The 20,060-nt window shown below is 58.2% G+C and overlaps 1 protein-coding gene across 1 annotated transcript; it reads right to left on the bottom strand.

Moving 5' to 3' along the window:
* Window positions 1-233: 233 nt before the first annotated feature.
* Window positions 234-18,252, bottom strand: LOC126037205 (adenylate cyclase type 10-like). Its single transcript, XM_049797469.1, has 24 exons — window positions 18,130-18,252; window positions 17,904-18,012; window positions 17,496-17,600; window positions 16,339-16,377; window positions 15,546-15,689; window positions 14,609-14,814; window positions 14,078-14,164; window positions 12,910-13,101; window positions 12,674-12,795; window positions 11,960-12,036; window positions 11,461-11,650; window positions 10,497-10,549; window positions 8,941-9,094; window positions 8,030-8,222; window positions 7,416-7,502; window positions 6,626-6,909; window positions 5,865-6,001; window positions 4,861-4,977; window positions 3,563-3,817; window positions 2,527-2,865; window positions 1,510-1,724; window positions 1,020-1,127; window positions 684-862; window positions 234-411 (listed from the first exon to the last, which is right to left on the bottom strand). The coding sequence occupies exons 1-24, from the start codon at window positions 18,250-18,252 to the stop codon at window positions 234-236; spliced, it is 3,693 nt and encodes a 1,230-aa protein (XP_049653426.1).
* Between the last annotated feature and the right edge of the window lie 1,808 nt (window positions 18,253-20,060).

The following is a 20,060-nucleotide window of genomic DNA, read 5'->3' as shown; positions in this document are numbered from 1 at the left end:
GGTTTTAATGCGACCTCAAATCAGAAGCGTCTTCCATCAGGAGCCTGCACAAGGGCCTGCGAGAGAGCTGTAGCCATCACTGATGGAGCCGCCGCAGTAGCCATCAACAGAAACGATAAGACAGCGTACCATTCCGTGCCGCAGAAAGAAAGAAAGAAAGGCCCGACTCCAAAGGTCATAATGACGGAGCTGTTTAATGAGGTAACTTCATTGCCACCCTTCTGGGCGTAAGTCTATCTGTGGCAGGAGTCTGCTGCCCGATAGGAGTCCGCTGCCCTGTCCGTGTTGGCCTTCATGCGCGCTGCCAGGCGGGAGAACGTCCGTCCACTGGAAGTGCCCTCCAGGCTGAAGAGGTGCTCCAGTAAGGAAAGACAGCAGCTCTGCCGCAGCAGCCAGGCTAGCCTCTTCCTCCTGCCACACGAGAGAAACTGCTTGGCCCAGAGGCTCTAGCTGTGCAGTGCTAAATGGACAGGGCCGGGGGAAAGCAGGGTGCAAGGAGGGAGGGAGTGTGGGGCTCTGCCGTCCCCTGGTCTACCCGCACGTGGCTCCTTACTGCCTCGGTCCTGCTAAGGCCTATGTGTCAGGTTCAGGGTGGCCTCAAGCCTAGGCAGGTTGGGCCGGGATGCCTGGGACCAGGTGGGAAATGGCTCTTCCTCCCCTGGCTTCTCAGTTCTGCTTCTTACCGGGCCTCCTGCGGAAGGGAGGATACTCTTCTGGAAACAGAAGAGGCACACGGCAACTTTTCCACCTGAGACTTGACAAAGGCTCCAATGGAGGTCCGGGGGAATTGTCTTCCGAGCAGGCTCAAAGCCTCCCTGAGCATTTTCTTTGCCAGCTTCATGTGCCCCATATGCCAGCAGACCTGCAGAGGAAAAGGGAAGCATCCTGATATGGACTAGTTGCCCAGGAGACTGCAGGAATCTCCAAGTGGCTGGAGATGCCAGGGATATCCCCTGCAACCGCGGGAGGCATCCAGCTCCGTCCCCCGGGAGATCCCTCCAGACCTGCCCGTCTCTTACCTCCCCTTTGAGGCTGAAGAAGGTGGCCTCTTCAAAGCAGGCTATCACATCTGCTTTCTCCTCTAGCGAGTTCCTCAGGACCTCCGCTTCGTTCAGCTTCATGAGGGCCTTTGCGCAAGCACACAGAGAGCAGGTGAGCGTGGGTGCAGAGCCCATGGCCAGCCTTGTCCTCCCTCGTCATTGCCTCTGGCATCTGTCTTAAGAGGGCCTGTTTCTCCCCCTGGTGACGCCCGCCCAAACACAGTCACACTGTCTCAGAGCACAGACAGGCACCAGTGATCCTTCAGACTGCCTCCCAGCTAATGCCCCCCGTGCTAAGGGCACAGTGCCTTGTGTCTCTTGCCGCAGAAGAGGCAAACCAGAGGAAAAAGTCAGGGTCTGACCCCAGCATTTCCCTTCCAAGGTCCCGCAAAGGCATGCCCGAGTGCAGCGGCCAGGCAGGCAGGCAGGCCTCTGTGCACAGTGCGTGCTGGCAAGCAGGGCAACTCACCATGTAGCTGTTGGAGACATGCAGGTAGGCAGCCGCAGACTCCAGAAGGTAGTAGAAGGCTCTGGCAGCATCGCCCATCGCCACGTAGTGGCGAGCCAAAGGCACAAGCACCGATTCCACGATGGCTTTGCATTCACATGAGCATGTACCGCTGTGCTTTCTGTCGGTCTTGCTGGGCAGCTCAGCTGTCTGTTCCCTCTTTGCCAGAAACCGTCCTGCCACACTAGTCAGAGGACGGTTCCCAGGAGAAGAAGAGAGCAAAGAATACACAGGCATCACCTGTACTGCTCTTTCTCCCCACAGAGATGGCATCAAAAGCCCTTTTTCAAAGCAGAGCACGAGGCCACGGGCACGTACGACCCGTACAGGTGCTTTGTAGGTAGGGAGAAAGAGACAAGCTGGGCTTTCTGTCACCTCTTCCCACAGGCAAACCACCCGAGTCCCCGGGGCAGGTTTTCCCCTGCAGATTTTGCAGTGCTACTCTGTAGGAACTGGAAAGCAAGGGCTGCTCCAGTGTAGTGCGATGATCGCTCTGAGACCACAGGCTTCCTCAAGCCCTCCCTCACCTCCACGGCCACCTCCTCCCACCTCCCACCCCACAGAAAGCCTCTTCCCTAAGCTGCAGTCACAACCGGCAGCCAAATGGCGGCGCTTCCTTTGTCTCCTCTGGACACCCTGAGCTCACTGCCTTCCAAAATCATCAAAACCGTGTCTGCTCACCCAAAATCCTCCTCCAGGAAAGCCTGCTGCTGCTGCAGAGCACCTGCAGCATCAGGAAAGAAAACAGGGGGTTAGACACCTCCTCACATACCGCGGGGGAAGAACTACTCTCCCTCTCCCAGCGGGCTGGGGATCGCAAGGATCCTTGCAAGGGTCGCGACACACTGCGGAAAGTCTGCAGTGGCCATCCTCACCTCCTGGGCTCGTCCCTAGCAGATGTCCTCCCACCCCATCCCCAGCACAGCCCCCCCTGGGGTCCTGGAGGGCCCAGGCTGTGAAGCATGGTGCACAGCATACCCTCAGGGGCATGAGTCCTATCCCTCTTCAGCTGTTCTCCTGCGAGCACCAAGGCCTCCCAGCTGTGAGGGTCGCCCTGCTCAGCAGGGCCCTGACTGCTCCCTCCCTCCTGGCTGCTGGTGACAGTGAAGCGGTGGAAGGCAACAAAGTCCCCTTGGCTGCAGCTCTTGCATTTGTGCGCGTGCCGCTCCAGGAAGGCGGCGCACTTGCGGTGCAAGGCGACCCGCTGTCTCTCGGGCCACAGCTCGTAGGCAGCCTCCCGCAGCAGTGGGACACAGAAGACCAGCACGCCAGACTGCCGCTCCGTGGTCTTCTTGCTCAGAGAGGGTCTCTCCACACCTGCAGGGCAAAGGGCCTTTGCATCAGCCTGAGCTGGGGCCAGGGCTCAGGGCCGTCCCAGCCGGGGCATGAAAGTCATGCCTTGGTGAGCATCCTTAGCGGCAAACCAGCGCTGCTGCACACCGAGCCTTGCAGGATGAGGCAAAAGGGCCCGCCTTGCCTTGCTGATGCTAGCACAGCCCGGGGGACACAGTGCTCAGCTGTGCTCCAGACAGGAGCTGGGGATGTTGCCGCCAGCCGAAGCAAGCCCCGGCCAGTGCTTTCTCTCCGCTCCTGGCAAGGCAGTCCCCAGCCTCCTGAGCTTCCCCTGCTGCGCCACAGGGGAATCAAAGCTGAATAAAAGCCTCTCAAAGGCCCTGGGGCACTTTGGAGGCCACCTTTGATGCGGATGCCGCAGGCAGCTGGGAGAGGATATCGGTGATTGCACATGCCCTCCCGTGCCTGCGCTACAAGCGGCACTTGAAGGCAGAGGAGCAGAGGCACTTGGGACAGCTGGTGGGAGCTTCCCTCCAGCGCAACGCTAGCGTTCTTTGAGATTGACTTGTAAGATCTTTGAACAAGCCATCCCGAACCGCCATGCCTGCCTGAGCTCCACCCAGCCATTACTGGGGCAGAGGGGGGAAGTGCACCGTGCCCCGGCGAGCCCCACCAGGACACAGCTGGGAGCTCCCTTGGCCTCTTCACTGCTACCACTTACCACTCTCTGCCTGCCGAGAGCTGCCTGGCCCCTTGGTAGGATCTCGGACATCTTCTGGCACCTCTGTGGTTTTCAGCCACTTAAGGATGTTGTCGCTCACCAGCATGTCCAACAAGCAATTCATCTCGTGCCTGATGCCATGAGGAAGGATGTGTGACAGCAGCTGGGTGGTAAACACTGGCCCGATGACAGCTGCCAACTTCAAAACCGTCTGCTTCAGTGGCTTTATCCGGTCCAGCTGGGCCAGCGCAATCTCTGTCAAAAAGAAGCAACACCTCTTTCTCTCTTGCCTGTTCCCCATGCTGAGGCTGGAGAGGCTGGAAAGTCTCAACACATGAAATGGGGTAGACTTTGGCCTCTTCTCCTCGGCACCGCACCTGCTGGGCAATTGCAACCCAGGGCAGGCGTCTTCAAAATGGCTCCACACCTGTTGGAATCGCAGGCCACAAGGCCTGGGGAAGAGCGAGACGCTCAAACAGACGCTCGCCCCCCTGGGGTGAGGAGGGCAGGATCCAGCAGGTACATGCGTCCATGATGCGCCCTACCAGATCTGGAGTAGGGTTTTGCCCAACAGCGCACACAGAAAACAGAGAACCTTCCCCACAGCAGAGGTGGACTCAGAGCTCCCCACAATGCCTCTCTTAACTTGGCCAGAAAATAATATGCCTTTTGTTTGGGGTTTTTGTTTTTTTTTTGGGGGGGGGGGCGCGCGGGGATGGGACAGAACAACGTAATAGCAGGAATGCTTTAGCATGACGTTTCTTCGAGGTTCATACAAATGGCTATGGCTAGAGAGGAGGGACAGTCGTTGACAGCTCCCCCATCCCGCTCTCCTGGTATGGGGGGATTTCCGTGCCAATTCACAGAAAAAAACAACGGATCTGGTTTGGATTAAGTGCCTTGAGAGCGCCATTAGCTGGGGAGCTTAAAAAGAGAATAGCGAGGGCAAAGTCGCGATCACAGCTGAGTCAGCGGCAAGTCAAAGACTTTTCCCAGCAAAGGATTTGCTTCTGTGAGAAAAGGGAGCCATTCTAGTGTTGCACCAATAGCCTTTTCTCTCCTACCTGCTGCTGGAAAGCAGCCAGCAGGCTCACAGCTGGTTCACACCCAGGAGGGGTAAATGGCTGCCCGCAACCCCAGGCCTGTTCCTGGTTGCACTGGAGCCACCTTCCCAGCAGAGCCCCCAAGCTGAGAGGGTGACTCTGCAGCACACAAATGCCCAGCCTCCCTCTAGCCAATGCCCCGCGAAGGGGCCCCAGCACAGCCGCGAGCCGGCAGAGCGGCTCTCGGTCCCTCACCTTTCAAGGTGGTGGGCAGCACCGTGTTCTCCGGGTTCACGTCTGGTCTGATGAAGCAGACCGTGCCATCGTTCCCCGCGCTGGAGCTCGAGGTTGCTGTGAGGGGTGAAGCCTCAACTGCAGAAGCTGGGTGGAGCAAGAGAACACGACTAAGGCAATTTGCAAAGTCACTTGCGGCTTGCAAACGTTTCAAAATTCACCTGAGATGGGACAAGTCCCACTTCACATGGTCCAGTGCAAGCGCACAGACCTGCACGCGCTGAACGTGGTCATTAAGCACAGCAAAACAGGTTCCCACTGCAAGCATTTCTTTGCATAGCCCTCCCAGAACAGGCAGGTGTTCTGCCTTCAGACCAGCTTTCCCAAACAGCCCCTCAGTCAAAGCTTCTGGAGTGCCTAGGGGGCAACTGAATGCCCCGCGACAGAAAGCAGCAGCATTGCTGCCTTCGACAGGGCTACCTCCGCAGCCAGGGAAATTGCCAGTGATCATGCAAAATGCAGCATCAGCCCCGGCTGCTCCCAAGGCCACAGCACTCTGGCTGGCATGGCGCTCTCGGCGGCATTGCCACCGTTTTCTTCCGTTACCACACCCTTGTGGGGATTTATGGGTTTGAATTCAAGTTTCCCAGGCCCGTCCCTCGCCTCAAGCTGGGGTTTGTTCTCAAGTGAGCTGGCGTTGGGCCAGGGTAAATTACGTGCCCATTAGAATGCCTAAGAAACACCAGAAACACATGTGCTCTGGAACCATTTCCCCCGTGTTTTAGACCCCCAATCCCCCCCGCACCCCCCCAAGAATTTAGGCCCCTCCAAGCCACCACAACTCGCCAGCCCCTGCTTTGGCTGTCCCAACAGCAAGGCACGCAGGAGCCCACGCCTCCGCCAGACCACGTTCTGCACTGCTGCAAGATCTGACTCTGCCCAGATCAACGGGGGAACGATGGGGCAAGACTGTGCTGCGGAGAATGCGCCACAGCAACTCGCTAGTCAGCAGCAAAGGTGCTTACTGATCAGGCTCTCCCAGTTGTCTTCTGCTTTTCCACCCCGCCTCCGGGTGCGGAACAAGAGCATGTTGTTGCAAAGAAGGCAGCCCAGCAGCTCCTTGCAGTAATACGGGATCCCCGAGCTTCTTTGGATCAGGAACCTGGACAGGAGCAGACGCGGCAGTGACCACCACAAGAGGAGTAAAGTGAAACACGGTTCAGGTGGGCAGCGAGTCACTTGGGCAATACAGGGTAGCCAGCATCTTTGTCACAGCTGCACCTCGCCTTTGAATGGGACAGTCCTCTGCTGGCTTGGGCTTTTGGGCCCCCCCGAACCTCCGGCCTTCGCTGAAGTCCGTGGGAAAAGAATTGCGGCCAACGGCCAAAGCGCAGAGCAGCGAGCCCTGCCTTTCCCCTCCTCAGGAGCCTAGATCCTCTCTGGCAGCAGGGCAGGCCTCTGTCCCAGGGAATCTCCCCCACAGCCTGGCCACCTAGACCAAGGCCTTTTCACAGCCCAGCCACACTTGGGCTCGGGACTCTTCCTCCCTTCCTCTCTGTGCAGCCGCGAAGGGCTGACACTTCCCATGCTCTGTGTCTCGGCAGTGGCCCGCTCTCAGCTCACGCCTGCCAGGACAAGGCATAACAAGCAACCCACCTCCTAGAGTACTCGCTAGAGTCGGTGATGCTTCTAGTGGCCCTGCGCTCCCTTTCCGGGGGGGCTGATTCCCGCCCGTGGTCTGCATAGGTTCAAGCCCTCAGGAGGAGCTCCCCTGCCTCAAACTTACCTCGCTAGATCCCTGGAGATGCTGTCTACTCTAAGGTTCTGGCAGACCTCCTGCACCACAGCTGAAGGTTTCAGCTCATCCAGATGAAGATAGGTGATTTTCTGGGACATTGTGCTGTCTGCTGCAGCTTTGCAAAAGCCCTCTCTCCTTGGGTAGCCCGGCGCCAAGCTCATGACCATGAAGTAGGAGACATTTCGGAGCACGGGTGACATGATACTCCAGGAGGCAGGGTCGATGAAATGGGCATTGTCGATGACGAAAATGCCAAATTCTCCTCCAATGGACTGAAAAAAAGCAGGATGTTCTGAGGACAATCCAGTGGAATCCCAAGTGTCTTGCAGGGGAGGAGACTGAGCCTCTGTCTCTTGAGAGGATGCTCTGAAGTCTCTCCCCAGCTGCTTCCCTGCTCAGAAGCTTACTGACTCAATTTCTTTGAGATTTTAAGGTCACACCTAACACCACCTGACCTGCAGAAGGAGGCAGCTTGGGCAAGGGAATGCAGAAGCCATTGCTCCTTGTCCAGGGTACACTCGACGGGAGGAAAGCTATGGGGTGTGTTTGTGGGGCTGCGTGGAGGAGGGGGGACGTGGGGGTGGGGGGTTTCTCAGGCCCCAAAGGGCGATGGCCCGGGCGTGTGGTCCTCCCATGCACTCACACTGCTGTGGTGCAGAGTCTGCAGCCAGCAGGCTTGTTTTCCTTCTCTGACCCAGGAGGAAGGAAGGAAGGAAGGAAGGAAGGAAGGAAGGAAGGAAGGAAGGAAGGAAGGAAGGAAGGAAGGAGAAAGGCTCACCTTCTCCAGCACTTTTGCCCAAGTCGAGTGCAACTCCTTTTTTCTTTCAATTCCACGCATCTCGCGAACCTTGTCCGAAACGGGAAACTGGCCAGAAAAGCACAGTCAGGCAGAAGCATCGCTCCGGGGCTAGGCACATGAACCCACCAAGCAAGACCGCAGAGCAAACTGCCCCTGCTGGCCTCAGCACCTTAGCTCTCCCCAGCACAGGTGCAAGGAGCCACAGTGGGGGCTGCACCTGGAGCCCAAAGCAGAGGCCCTCTGCTGAGGGTCGCTGGCAGAGCTGGGGCTGGGGGGTGGGCTGAAGAGCTGGTTCTCTGCCTGTAGGAAGCTTGGGCTGGCTGGAGCAGACCACTCGCCCAGCACCAGCCTCTCTCCAGTGCCACTTCCAAGGTGCTGAACAAGGCACCAGGCACTGCCAGATGCAGCGCAGGACATGAACTCACCCCAGAAAGGGAGCCCCCCAGGGCCCAGGAATGGGAAACCTGTGCTACCACCCCCACGATTCCCACCCCCGAGCTCAGGCACTCCCAGCAGCGCGCCCACACAACATCAGACCCCGAAAAGCTCATGAGAAGGCCTTCTCCAGGGCCAGAGACGCCTCTTGCTCTCACCTCGACAAGGAAAATGTCATTGAGGAGACAAAAGCTGCTCTCTTCGATTGTCCCTCGGAGCTTTGTCTGCAGCGTGCACTGCCTGGCACCGCACGGTTCACTGTCCTGGAGGCCCAGGGCCCTGGCCATCAGCGTACGGATGGCAGAGAAGGACTGCCTCACGTTGGCCTCTAGCAGTTCCATGGCAACTACCCTGCCGTGCAAAAGCAAAGGGGACTGAGATCCCCAACAGCCCAAGCCTTCTAAGACAAAAGGGGTGCAGATGCCCTTGGGGGGGTGCTCGTCAGCCACTCGTCTCAAAGTGCTTCCCAGAGGAGGCCAAGCTTTTCACTCCTCATACGAGAAAGGGCACAGAGGGGCAATTGCTGCCAAGCCACTGGGAGAGCCGGCTCCAGACTCTTGTGTCTCCACAGCACCGGCCCAGGTCTCGCTACGTCCCCCCTGCAGAGGAACTCACGGGGCTAAGGGGCAAGGATGGAGCAAGTGGTGGGTTTGCCTTTGGGCTCCAGACCTTAGCAGCCTGACTCCCAGACCACAGGAAGGCTTTTCTGCCCCAGTGCTCCTTCTGGGAAGGAGCAGAGGGCAAGCAGGGCTTCTGAGACAGGCCACCCTGCTGTCTGTTGCATCTCGAGTCAGATGAAAAGCATTGGGCTCGGGCTCTTTCCTTCTATCTGTGCCTGGCCCAGAGGTGAAGGAGGAAAGGCCACGGCTCAAGAAGCCACCTCCAACTCCCCAGAGGTGTAGAGGCGGGAGCAGAGCATGCAGGTGCTCCTAGGGAGAGTCTCCAGGAGGCCTTCTCGGGAGGCTGCAGTCCAAGGACCAGGCGCACCAGCAGAGGGGACGGACTGTTCTATGGCTGCCAGGTGATGGGCAGGGGCAGCATCCCAAAGCTAGAGGTCAAAAACCTGTACCTGTGGCCAGCAGCCTGGCCTAAATAGGCCAGTTCGGTAAGTAAGTGGCTCTTTCCGGAGCCCATCGTGCCCTCAAACGCCAGGATGTGGCTTTGTCCTAAGTCCTCATAGGCTTTCAAGCAGCTGCCAAAGCGGTCAATCTCCTTCTCCCGACCTGTGAAGACAAACAAGAAAACCAGCTGCTGGGCGTGCTGAAAAGCAGAGAGATGCCACTTTGGCTGGCACCCTCCACCGCAGTTCCCTGTCCTGCCACCACTTCCACCAGCCTGCCTACAGCCAGGCCTCCTTCCTGCCCACTCATCCCAGCTTTTTTACCTCTGCCTTCCCCAGAGCGGCAGCCGGCCCGCCTGCCCCACAGTGCAGCTTCCATGCCTTCTTCCCCGTCCCGCCACCCTCTGCCCTCCCACAGACACAGAGGTTCAGCCGGCCCCGTGCAACTCCCCGCAGCGATCCAGCACAAGACTGGAAGAGATGATGCGAGTCGCTGCAGCATCTCCTCGCTGTAGCATGAGCCACAGGGCACTTCCTGGGAGCTGAGGCAGCATCTTCAGTGTCTTTTGGCTGGGCTAGAGTGAATTTTCTTCAGTGATAGCTCCTATGGTGCTATGGTTTGGATTTGTGACCAGACATGGGCGTTGATAACACAACGATGTTTTGGTTATTGCTGAAGAGCGCTTGCACAGCGTCAAGGCCTTTACCATTTCTGACGCCGCCCCGCCAGCGAGCAGGCTGGGGGCACGCAAGAAGCTGGGAGGGGGCACGACAGCCACGACAGCTGACCCCAACTGCCCAAAGGCCTATTCCGTACCATATGATGCGGTGCTTGGCAAGAAGAGCTGGGGGAAAGAGGGAGGAAGGGGGGACGTTTGGAGTTACGGCGTTTGTCTTCCCAAGTCACCGTTACGCACGATGCAGCCCCGCTTTCCTGGAAATGGCTAGACACCTGCCTGCCCATGGGAAGCAGGGAACGAATGCCTGATTTGGCCTTGCATGCTTGCGCAGCTTTTGCTCTACCTATTAAGCTGTGCGATTCTCTTCCCCATCCCGCTGGGGGGAGCGAGTGGCTCTGTGGGGCTGAGCTGCCTCCCGGGGTTAACCTGTAACAGGGCCCAAAACCTCCAGCAAGACACCGAGGGATTAAAGGCACCCCGTGGGTCCTGACATTGCCATGTCTACGCCCAGATGCTGCCAAGAAAGGATCTCTGAGGAGTACAAGGGGGAGAACCCACCACCGGAACTCTCCGTCAGACTGGCAGAAGGCAATCGCTTTCCTGATCCCAAAGACCGGGATCAGTTTAGCCCCCAGGCGTGAGCAGCTCCCTAGCTGAAAGGTACCTTCGTACCAGGTCTGGAGCAGGGCAAGGCAGCACCAGGCGCCTCACCCTGCTTTCCACCCCAAAGAGGTCAACCAAGTAGGGGCCGAGAGAGGCCGCACTTCCTTAGGGCCTCTGCAGCAACACCATCCCTGGCAAAAGCTTCTCCCGCCCCAGCGTGGCGCTAAAAGTTACCAAGGGGAAGAAACTGGGCTTCAGAAGAGCAAGGCATTCTCCACCTACCCAGTAAGGGGGCGTACTCTGACCTCTTCTTGGCAAGACCCATGCCAAATATGCTAGAAGCAGGGGAAAAGAAAACACCAGTCAATTAGCTGGTGAGAAGCCAGGGGACACAGAGAAGCAGCCTGGCATGGAGGGGCAGGATGTGCTCCTCGTGCACCTGCTTGTCTTTCGGGCAGCATGTTTTCCCCTGTATGCACCCCCACCCAAAGTTCAAGCTGCACGCTAGGACAGCTTCAAGCATAAAGAAGCCCAACGGCCATGGCAGAACAGCAGAACGTATCCAGAGGCCACCACCAGAGGCCAAACCAAGAGACGCTGCAGACACGTGAAAGGAGCCAGGGTGTGCTGTTGGCTAGCACACGCTGGCCAAGAGAAACAAGTGTCTTGGAAAGGAGGACTTGTGTCACTGAACGGGCTGGGATGCCAAGCACCTAGCACCTTTGGCTCAACTCCTCCTGGAGTTTCCAAGAGATGGCAATGTTAACGTTCAAACCGTCATCCAAAGCGAAGGTCAAATCCTGGCCCAGAGGAAAAGCTGAGGTTTCAGCAGGACGACATGAGGAAGGGTGTCCCCACGGTCCACATTTCCCCATGGGAACCAGGCTGGCCCAAAGCTTCCTGCTCGGAAGCGGCTTGTCCCAAAAACCTCCTTGGGTCAGCATTACCAGGGCATGTGGTGGAGCAAGCACAGCTGAAAGCCATTTGGACAGAGCCTGCAAGGCCAGGTTGTGTCTGCCAAGACAGACTAACCTTCCCCATCCCTGGGGCTTCACTCCCGCTCTCTTAGCAGCAGGAGACAGCAGGGGAGAGAGGCAAAAAGCCTCCCGCACCAGGGCTTCTGACCGTCTCAGCCACAGGCAAGGGAGACCAGCTTGGTCTCTCTCTGCCTAATTCCTCTTTGCTGGCCAAGGCTGCACCCTTGATGACACAATCCCCTCGTCCAGCCCTCTCGGAGGTCACTCACCTCTTCTTGGTGATCCCCACATATTGATAGAGAGTGCCAGGATGACTGAGGCCTTTCATCTTTTTCTCCGGCAGCTCCTTGAAGTAGTAAGGGGGCAGCCGAGAGGAGGCGTAGGTCACTGCATCACAGGACACCAGCCCAGGGTAGTGCACCATCATCCGGGCTGCCAAATTCACCTTCTGGCCAACGACTGCCAGAGAGAGAGAGAGCGTGCGAGAGCGTGCGTTGACGTACCCGTGCGACCAGACCCGTGGCGCCCTTCCAGGCCAACGGCTGCCTCACCTCCAGCACAGGCCAACCCCACAGCGGGATCAGCAGAACCCAGGGGAACAAACGGCCACAGAGCCCGTTCTCCTGCCACGGGCCAGGACCCGCACTGCCCGGGCCGCTCCTGACCGGCTGCTGGGAAAGCCCTCTCCCAGCCCGCCTTCCTCTTCCAGAGTGCTATGCTTAAGCAGGCCCACGCCAGCCTCCCGCGCCTCAGACACACGCCTCCTACCTGTGTATTCATGCCTCAGAGGGTGGCCGGTGACTCCGCAGAACACCATCCCACTGGTAACTGCAACAGACACTGCCCTGGCACACAGGGAAACAGTGCAGCTTCAGCAGCGCCCCAGGCGCAGTCCTGCCCGCCCAGATTCATCCCTTCCCGCATCTCCCCTCGGCGCTAGCCTGGGCCACCTGCCATCCTGTCCTGCCAGCGCGGGTCCTGGGGACGTGGAGAGCTCAGGGGCGCAACATACCCACGTTGCAAGGGACAAAGGACAGGGGTAGAGCGCATGTGGGATGTTTTGGACACTTCCCCTGAGGCCACTTTCCCTGAGCTGCAACCTGCAGAAGGCCACAGCCCTCTCATGAGCAAAGAGGGAGGGAAGAAGGCACCCGCGATGTCACTGCCTGCGATGGCAGCAACCTGAGATCAGGTGGCTGGACCCCATCCCTGTTCATGGGCCAGTCGCCCAGAAGGGCCTGCCTCTGGCACCAAGGAGCCTCTTGCCCTTGCAAGGGTTCGTTCCAGCACGGTGGCTAGCAGGGTGTGCTTGGCGGGACTCCGCCTGGCTGCCGAGGGCTAAGTCCGGGGCTTGCCTGCCACCTCTCAGGGCACTGCCTCCTTCCTGCCAGGGACAAGGCAGAGCAAGCTAGAAGACACGTCTCTTTCTGGGAAGCCCCCTTGCGCCATCCCAAGCAGCACGCACCCCCACCACACACTCACTCTACTTCCATGAGCATCGTGGAGCAGGAATTGAAGATCTGAATAGCACTCTGCAAGGCGTGAATGCTCTCGTAGGGCAGCTTTTCTCCACTGAGGCCAAACACGCAGAGGAACATGCAGCCCTGCCAAGGACGGATGCAGCACGTCTTGCTACAATGCCTAAGAGGGAGCCTCTCCCTCTTGCTCACCGCCCACCCCCTCAGGGTGGGGGGAAGCGATTGCTCCCACACACTCACCTTATCAAACAGGACGATTTTGTTGATTTTGCCTTTGTGAGGACAGAGGATTTCTAGCATCTTCCTGCTGGCATCGTGGATGAGGGTGCGGATGTCCACTGTGCTGATTCCTGCAGTCAACTGCAGTTGGACGAAGAGGCTGGTGACCGGCCGTAGCTCAGAGAAGAGGTCCAGCGGCACTCTGTCATCAAGCTGGAAGACAAGAGCAGGATGGCTTCACCAGCCTGCTCTCCCGGGGGCTTACTGCCCATACCAGACACCGAGGGAGAGCAGGCATACTGGCAATAGCAGGTACTCCCCGAGGAAGGGCTGAATCCTTCTCTCAGTGCACATGGCGGGCAGGCTGCCCAGCCTGTGGCAGGCAGATACCGAATCATTAACGCAAATGACAAAGGAGAGAAAGGTGCTCCGGTACCACCCCATCCTGGGACGGGTGTGGACACGAGGGGCGACCCGCAGGGATGCTCTGGGGACTTCAGTGCAACCTCCCCTTTATCCCACCACCACCACCCCGGCGCATCCAGAACCATACCCCCAGAAAAGACAGGCAGACAGAAGTCTGCCGCCCACCACCCGTATCTCTCTGAGGACAACACACGCAATGGTGCGGCACCAGTGCCCCCTGGCTCAGTTTCCCCGCGCTGTCTTCTCAGGGTGCGTTTCCTTCTCTTTGTCTGTTCTCGTGAGAACTCCATCTCTGCAATGCACCACTTCCTCTGCCCTCCAAAAATGCAGTCCCCAGCAGTGGTGGCCTGGACGTACCTTCCCGAGAGCAGCTCCTGACATGTACTTGCTAAGCACGTCGTACGCATTAGCGCCACCGGGCAGGAGAAGAGCAGGTCTCATGGCACCTGAGGAGAGAAAAAGCAGGTGGTCGCTGGGAGGACAGGACTACGAGGTGTTGGAAAGCAGGGGCTGGCACGGGAAACGGGGGAGAAAGAGTCTTCTGCCTTTGCTCATGTTGCCACCTCCAGATGCTCACGGCAGTGCTGTCCCCTGGAGGGAGAAGGCAGCAGCAGCCACCGCCCCAGCTGATGCACGCGAGGGCCAAAAGCACGAGTGCCAGCCGAAAGGAGGAAGAGGGCGCAGGTGGTTCCTCTCTGGCCCCTGAAGCAGCCAGGCCCCAGCTTTCCAGGCAAGCCGCGAACAAGGTGAAGTTGGCACTCACCTTCCCCTTCCAAGCGCTGGCTCCTTGGGTGTCGTACAAGCTTGCGTAAAGCGTCTTGGCGTTCTGACCAAGACATCGGATCCATGCCTGTAACCTGGAGACACACGGCGTGAAGGCACTGCCACTGGCCTCCCCAGGAGTCCCAGGGGACAAAGCCTGCCCTCCACCGTCACTGCCCAGAAAAGGGGAGAACAAGCCCACCTGGCTGGATGGGACAGCAGTGCTTCCTCAGAAGCACCGGAGCTGGGCAGGCATCACCCAAGCATCCCCCAGCTGTCAGCAACAGCGCCATGACCCACAGAGGACATGGCTGGTGGGGCCAAAACCCTCCCAGTGCCTCCCGACCCCTCAAACCAAGCAAGCCCAGACCACTGTTACCCCTGAGAGGGAAGGACAAGAGCTTCAGCTGCCCACCCACTTCCACAGCTCCAACTCTCTCCACATCCAGCTCCTCAGCCTTCTGACACCTCCCTCCTTCATGTCCAGGTCTGGGTCCTCAAAATGGCTCTACAGGCCATGCCACCCACCTACCTTCACAGCTCTTTTGCCTGCAAGGCGCCTGGTCCTGAGCCGGTGCTGCTCACAGAGCTCCCAGGAGGTGGCTGAGAGGATTACTTCACCTGCATTCGCAAGCTCTTCCGCCTCACAAACTTCATCCAGGGCCTCGCCACAGATCAAGAAGTACTGCCGCCTCCTGTCTCCGACTACCAGGAGGTCCACGGGCCCTGCAGAGATCCCTGGTGAGAAAGAGAGGGAGAAGCAGCACTGACACAGGGAAGATTTTGAGCTCTACAGCCCCCAGCATCTCAGCTGTTCAGAACCTAATCTGAAGCCCAGTGGGGAGACTGGCGTTATGGAAAGGGAGGGCATCCTCCATCCTACTCAGGGGCATACTGACACAGGTCCCTGAAACGGGTGTCTAGAAACAGACAGTGTGTTGAGAGTGCCGGGTGTCTTAGCCAGCTGCCTGCCCAGAAGCCCAGCAGCCTGCCCAGAAGCCCAGCAAACCAGGCGGGCTTGATCACTGCCTGCTCTGCTAACGTGCAGGCAGGTTGTAGCTGTCTGCTTGACAACACCCATGACAGCCTGCCAAAGCCCTTCCCAGAGCCATGTGCAAAGCAGCTCCCCTTTGCTCTTTGTGAGAGGCAGGGGAGAATCCAGCAGGGCAAAGGATGCAAAGCTGCCCCCTCCCCCCCGAAAAAATGGAAAGATAACTACCTCCCACAGACATTTGTGCTAAATCAGACATTTGAGGACCCTAATACTTGATCTGACGCCCGCTTTGCCTTTAAGCTTCCTCTGCATCTGCAAATGCACGCAAACCCAGCAGGCCTGGTCTCCCATCCCCGCCCAGACTACAGCTGGCCCCTTAAATGCTCGCAGGAGATGCTTTCCTTTGGCACTAGCCCCAGGACGGATCCCCCCATTCCCTGCCAGCGAGAAGCACCCCGTGCCACGGCGCCCGTACCTATCTTCAGCTGGATCTTCTGACCCACGTGCGTGTCACGCTTCCCATACTTCCTCTGGATCTGCCGGCTACACTGCAGCACCAGGCTGATGGTCTTAGCCAGCTCCCGGGGTGGTGCTCTCCACAGCACCAGCACAGCATCCCCTGGGGAAAGTGAGGGAAAGGGAAAGGCTCTGCTGAGACCTGACTCTCCCCGACCTGCGCTCAGTGGCAGGGACAGCAGAAACCGGCCGACGCGCTGAGGAAGATGGGCCTGTGGGAGGGCATCGTCCTGGAGGGCCAAACCCTGGGCACCGGCACACCTCTCCTCTCCCGGGCCAGCCACAGCAGCCGACAGCCGGCAGCGCTGGCACCCCCTGCCCCGAGCGCTCCTCTGCAGCTGCAGCACACCAGGGCCTCGTCCTGCCCTCGCAGCCTGGCAGCCCGAGCTCCACCATCACCAGGGCCTCCCCGCCCCTCACCACCACCCCGACACACACCTTTGGCTGCGCTTTCTCGGGGGTCTCCTCCTCTCAGTGCTTCCTTGTCCCCCCACCCCCAGCCCAGGGTCCTACCAGCAGGGGCAGAATGAGGGAGACAACAGCCCTTGCCAAAGCCAAACCGGAGGCAGGCAGGCCCCGGGAGAAAGAGAAGCCTGGAGAAAGGGCACTGCACGGGGGCTGCGTGAGTGGCCAGGACGCCGCCTCAAGGTGCTACACAGAGCCTCTTGAGAAGCAGAGCACAGCAAATGGCCGCCACAACAGGTAAATGCTGCAGGTCAGCACACGTGGGCATCGTCGTCCTAAGTACATACCAGCAAACTTAAAGATGTCTCCTCCAAAAGTCAGCACCTCTGCGGACAGAGAGAAGGAAAGGAAGAGTCATGTGGACACCTTCTTCCAGAAGCCACAGAGCAAGCCCCTCCGCCCCGAGAGGAGCACCCAGGTGAGGGTGCACCGTGGGGCACAGCCCAGGAAAGCACCACTCTGGCCTGCCTCCCGGGCTCACAGGGGCCACAGCCCTGCTACGTGCACAGCAGGCACGGAGGCAGGCCTGCGAGCTGCCACCAGATCTCAGAAAGGTGGAGGCTGGAAGGGACCTCTGGGGTCCATCTGGTCCAACCCTGCTGCTCAAGCAGGGCTGCACAGAGCCAGCTGCCCAAGACGGTGGCTAGATCATTTTTTAATAGCTCTAAGGAGGGAGACTCCACAAGCTGCCTGGGCAACCTGTGCCAGCGCTCGGCCACCCTCACAGTCAAAAAGCCTTTCTTGACGTACAGAGGGAACATCCTGGGTTTCAGTACATGCCTGGGGCGTGGCCTCTGCTCCTGACACTGGGCAGCACTGGAAAGAGCCTGGCTCTGTCCTCGTTGCACCCTCCCTTCAGGTTTTAGACACATTACTAAGATCACCCCCCAAGCCTCCTCTTCTCTAGGCTAAACAGTCCCAGCTCTCTCAGCCTTTCCTCATAGGAGAGATGCTCCAGACCCTTCATCGTCTTTGAGGACTCTCTTGCTTTGCTCTACAGGGGCTGCCAAAGAGGTGGCCACCAATGTGCTCACGGTCAGCTTAGAAGGGTCAAGAAGTCCCCTGTGAAAAGGCGCCCGCGAGGGTGTCACAGGCACACATATATCAGCGCCAGCATCCTCGGGTCACTTGTGCGCTGGCACTTGCTGGATGCCCCCAGCCTGCTCTGGGCACTAATGCATCACTGAGCCGGGTGTTCATGCCAGAAGCACAGAGGAAGCTGCTGAGAAAGCGGGTGCCTCCTCAGCCACAGGGGGGGAGCAGAAAGGACCTGCGCCCGTCTTGACTCACCGGGAGACCCTGGCTGCTCTTGCTGTTCCTGCAGGCCACAGAAAGCCCCAGCCCTTGCAAGGAGGCAGGACCAGGCTGCCCAGCATGTCTACCCCCACCCTCCATGAGCAGCCTCACGGCCCGATGGCAGACAGTCCCGCAGCACGGCTCTTACCCTCCAAAATGTCACACAGGCAGGAATTGAGGGTTTGCGCCAGCTCATCAGTGCCTCTGTCTGGGCCGGCCCTCTGGATGAACTTCTCTGTCAAAGCAGTGAAACCTGTAACAGGGACACCCAGAAGTCAGGAAATGCCCACGTGGGACAAAGGACCTGGCAGCCAGTTCCATGCTGCCCGGCCCGAGAACCTGTAGGTCACACCTTCCCACGCGCTGGCTCAGTGCTGGTGGTGGCAGTGGTTGACCGCCCAACATAACCCGTCCCCCTCTCTTTGGGCATCCCAGCAGAACACCTCAGCAGTGACAAGGTGGCCACTCTGTCTGAGGAGCCGGGGCAGGGCTCCAAAGGGCCTAGCGTGTCCCAAAAAGGCTCGTGTCCGTGGTTGCTCCTCCCTGCTCACCCCACCTGAAATATCCGCAAAGAGCAGCACTCCTTGGACAGCCTGAACGGGACTGATAATCTTGAGGTAGTCCTCAGCAATGAGACTGGGGAGAAAAGCTGCTGCTTTCTCCAGCTGTGAGTGGTAACGAACGGTTCCTCTCCCAGGCAGAAGCCATCATCAGCGCCCTGTGGCACACGGGGTACCTCAGGAGAAGATGGCCGTGCCCAGCTGGGAGGACGAGGACCTCACCACACAGTGCGAGTTGCACAGTGAGCCCGGGGCCTCTGTGCGGGACTGGCCCTCTGCCCTCATGGCGGTGCTCACAATCATCTGGCAGTGACCTCCTCCGTAGGTTATCACTTGCTTACCCATCATCTGTCCTCAAGCAACACAATCAGCTAACAGCGACACCGTCTGTATGTCATCGCCTGCCGAGCAGCTGCCGCCGTGACCCAGTCTCCCTCCTTGACGCTGAGCCAATGACTCGGAGGCAGCCAGCGCCGCCCCACTTCTTGGAGGACAGTGCCGAAGGGAGGCTCGTGCAGCGACCCGTCGCTGAATTTGCAGCTACCTAACTAAGGCCTTGCACCCTAAGAATGGGTCTTTGGAGGCTCCAAATGAGGCTTCGTACCCTAAACGAGGAGCTTGGCCCCTAAAATGAGGCTTTGGGCCCTCCAAATGAGCATTTGAACCCTCCGGATTGCAGACTGGATCCTAAAAAGGAGACTTTGGAAGCTAAAAACTGGGGGTTGGGGCCTGAAAATGAGCCTTTGCACACTGTAAATAAGGCTTGGGCCTCTACAACGGAGGCTCTGGCCCTTCCACATCAGACTTTGGGCCTTCAGAATGATGCTCTGGGCCCTCAAAAAGAGTCTTTGCACCTGAAGAGTGGGGCTTGGAACTGATGAATGAGGCTTGGACCCTAAAAATGAGGCTTTGGACCATAAAAAGGAGGTTTCCGACCCTAGAATTGAAGCTTTGGACTCTAAACCTGAAGCTTTGGGCCCTAAAAGAGGGGTTTGGAGCATAAAAATGAGGGCTTGGAAACTCAGGATGCAGCTTGGAGCCTCAAAGCAACTGGCTGGATCCTAAACATGATGCTGCTCTATAAAAATGAGATACCTGTTCCTGTGCACGTAGCACCCCTGGTCCTGGTCCTGGCCCTGCTCCCTCCCTTGCCCCAGCTGCCCCCGGCCCATCTCTCGCCTGTTTCTCCTGAGGCCGCTCAGCCTCTGCCCTCTCCGGCAGAGGAACTGGGCCACAAGTGACATCACAAGCATCTGCACAAGCCAGGTTCCTGGGCCTGCCCTATCGGCAGTGACATAAACACCACCACAGGATCCTAAAAATGAAACTGTGGCTTCTTCAAAAAAGGCCATGGGTAATGAAAGACAGGTTTGGACCCTCCAAATGAGGATTTCAGCCCTCAGAAGCAGCCTTTGTCACTGCAAAGAATGGGGGAGATGCTACGAATACGCTTTGGACCCTGACAACAAGGTGAACCTATTGGTTCCTCTATGGCCCCCCGAAAGGAAGCTCTGATGCCAAATACAGGCCTTTGGGCACAACATTTGAGGCTTAGAGCTGTGAAAGGCGGGTTTCGACTCTCTGAAGGAGGGTCAAGGCCTTAAGAATGGGGCTTTGGGCCCTAGAAATGGTGCTTTACAAATGAAAATGAGGCTCTGAACCCTGAAATTAGGTTTGGGGCCCTCACATGATGCTTTGGTACCAACACCTAAGGCTTTGCACCCTAAAAATGGGTCTCTGGATGCTCAACATGAGGCTTTGGGCCCTCAAAATTGCAGGCCGAATCCTGAAAACGAGCCTATGGCCCATGACAAGGAGGATTTCGTCCCTAAGAAAGAGGCGTTGGAAGCTAAACATGAGGCTTTGGGCCTGAAGTGAAGCCTTTGGACCCCCAAAACGAGGCTTGGCACCTTCATAATCAGACTTGAAGAAATCGTTACTCACAGGATTTAGTCCTCATCACGACCATCGCTCTTCTTGGCAGCAGAGGGGAAAGCTCTGGATGACAAAGGACATCAGGATGCGCTCCAGAAAGAAAAGACCAGTGCAAGAAGATCGCCGTCACCTAACTGCAAAGGAATAATTCTAGCTCAATGAAATGGGTACCCAAAATGAAACACACAGAACAGCATCCGTCCTTGAAACTCTTTCAG

The sequence above is a fragment of the Accipiter gentilis genome, unplaced genomic scaffold (assembly GCF_929443795.1).
Source record: "Accipiter gentilis unplaced genomic scaffold, bAccGen1.1, whole genome shotgun sequence".
Lineage (NCBI taxonomy): Eukaryota > Metazoa > Chordata > Aves > Accipitriformes > Accipitridae > Astur > Astur gentilis.
The sequence above is the reverse complement of the archived record's forward strand: the minus strand, read 5'-3'. Positions and strand labels throughout refer to the sequence as shown.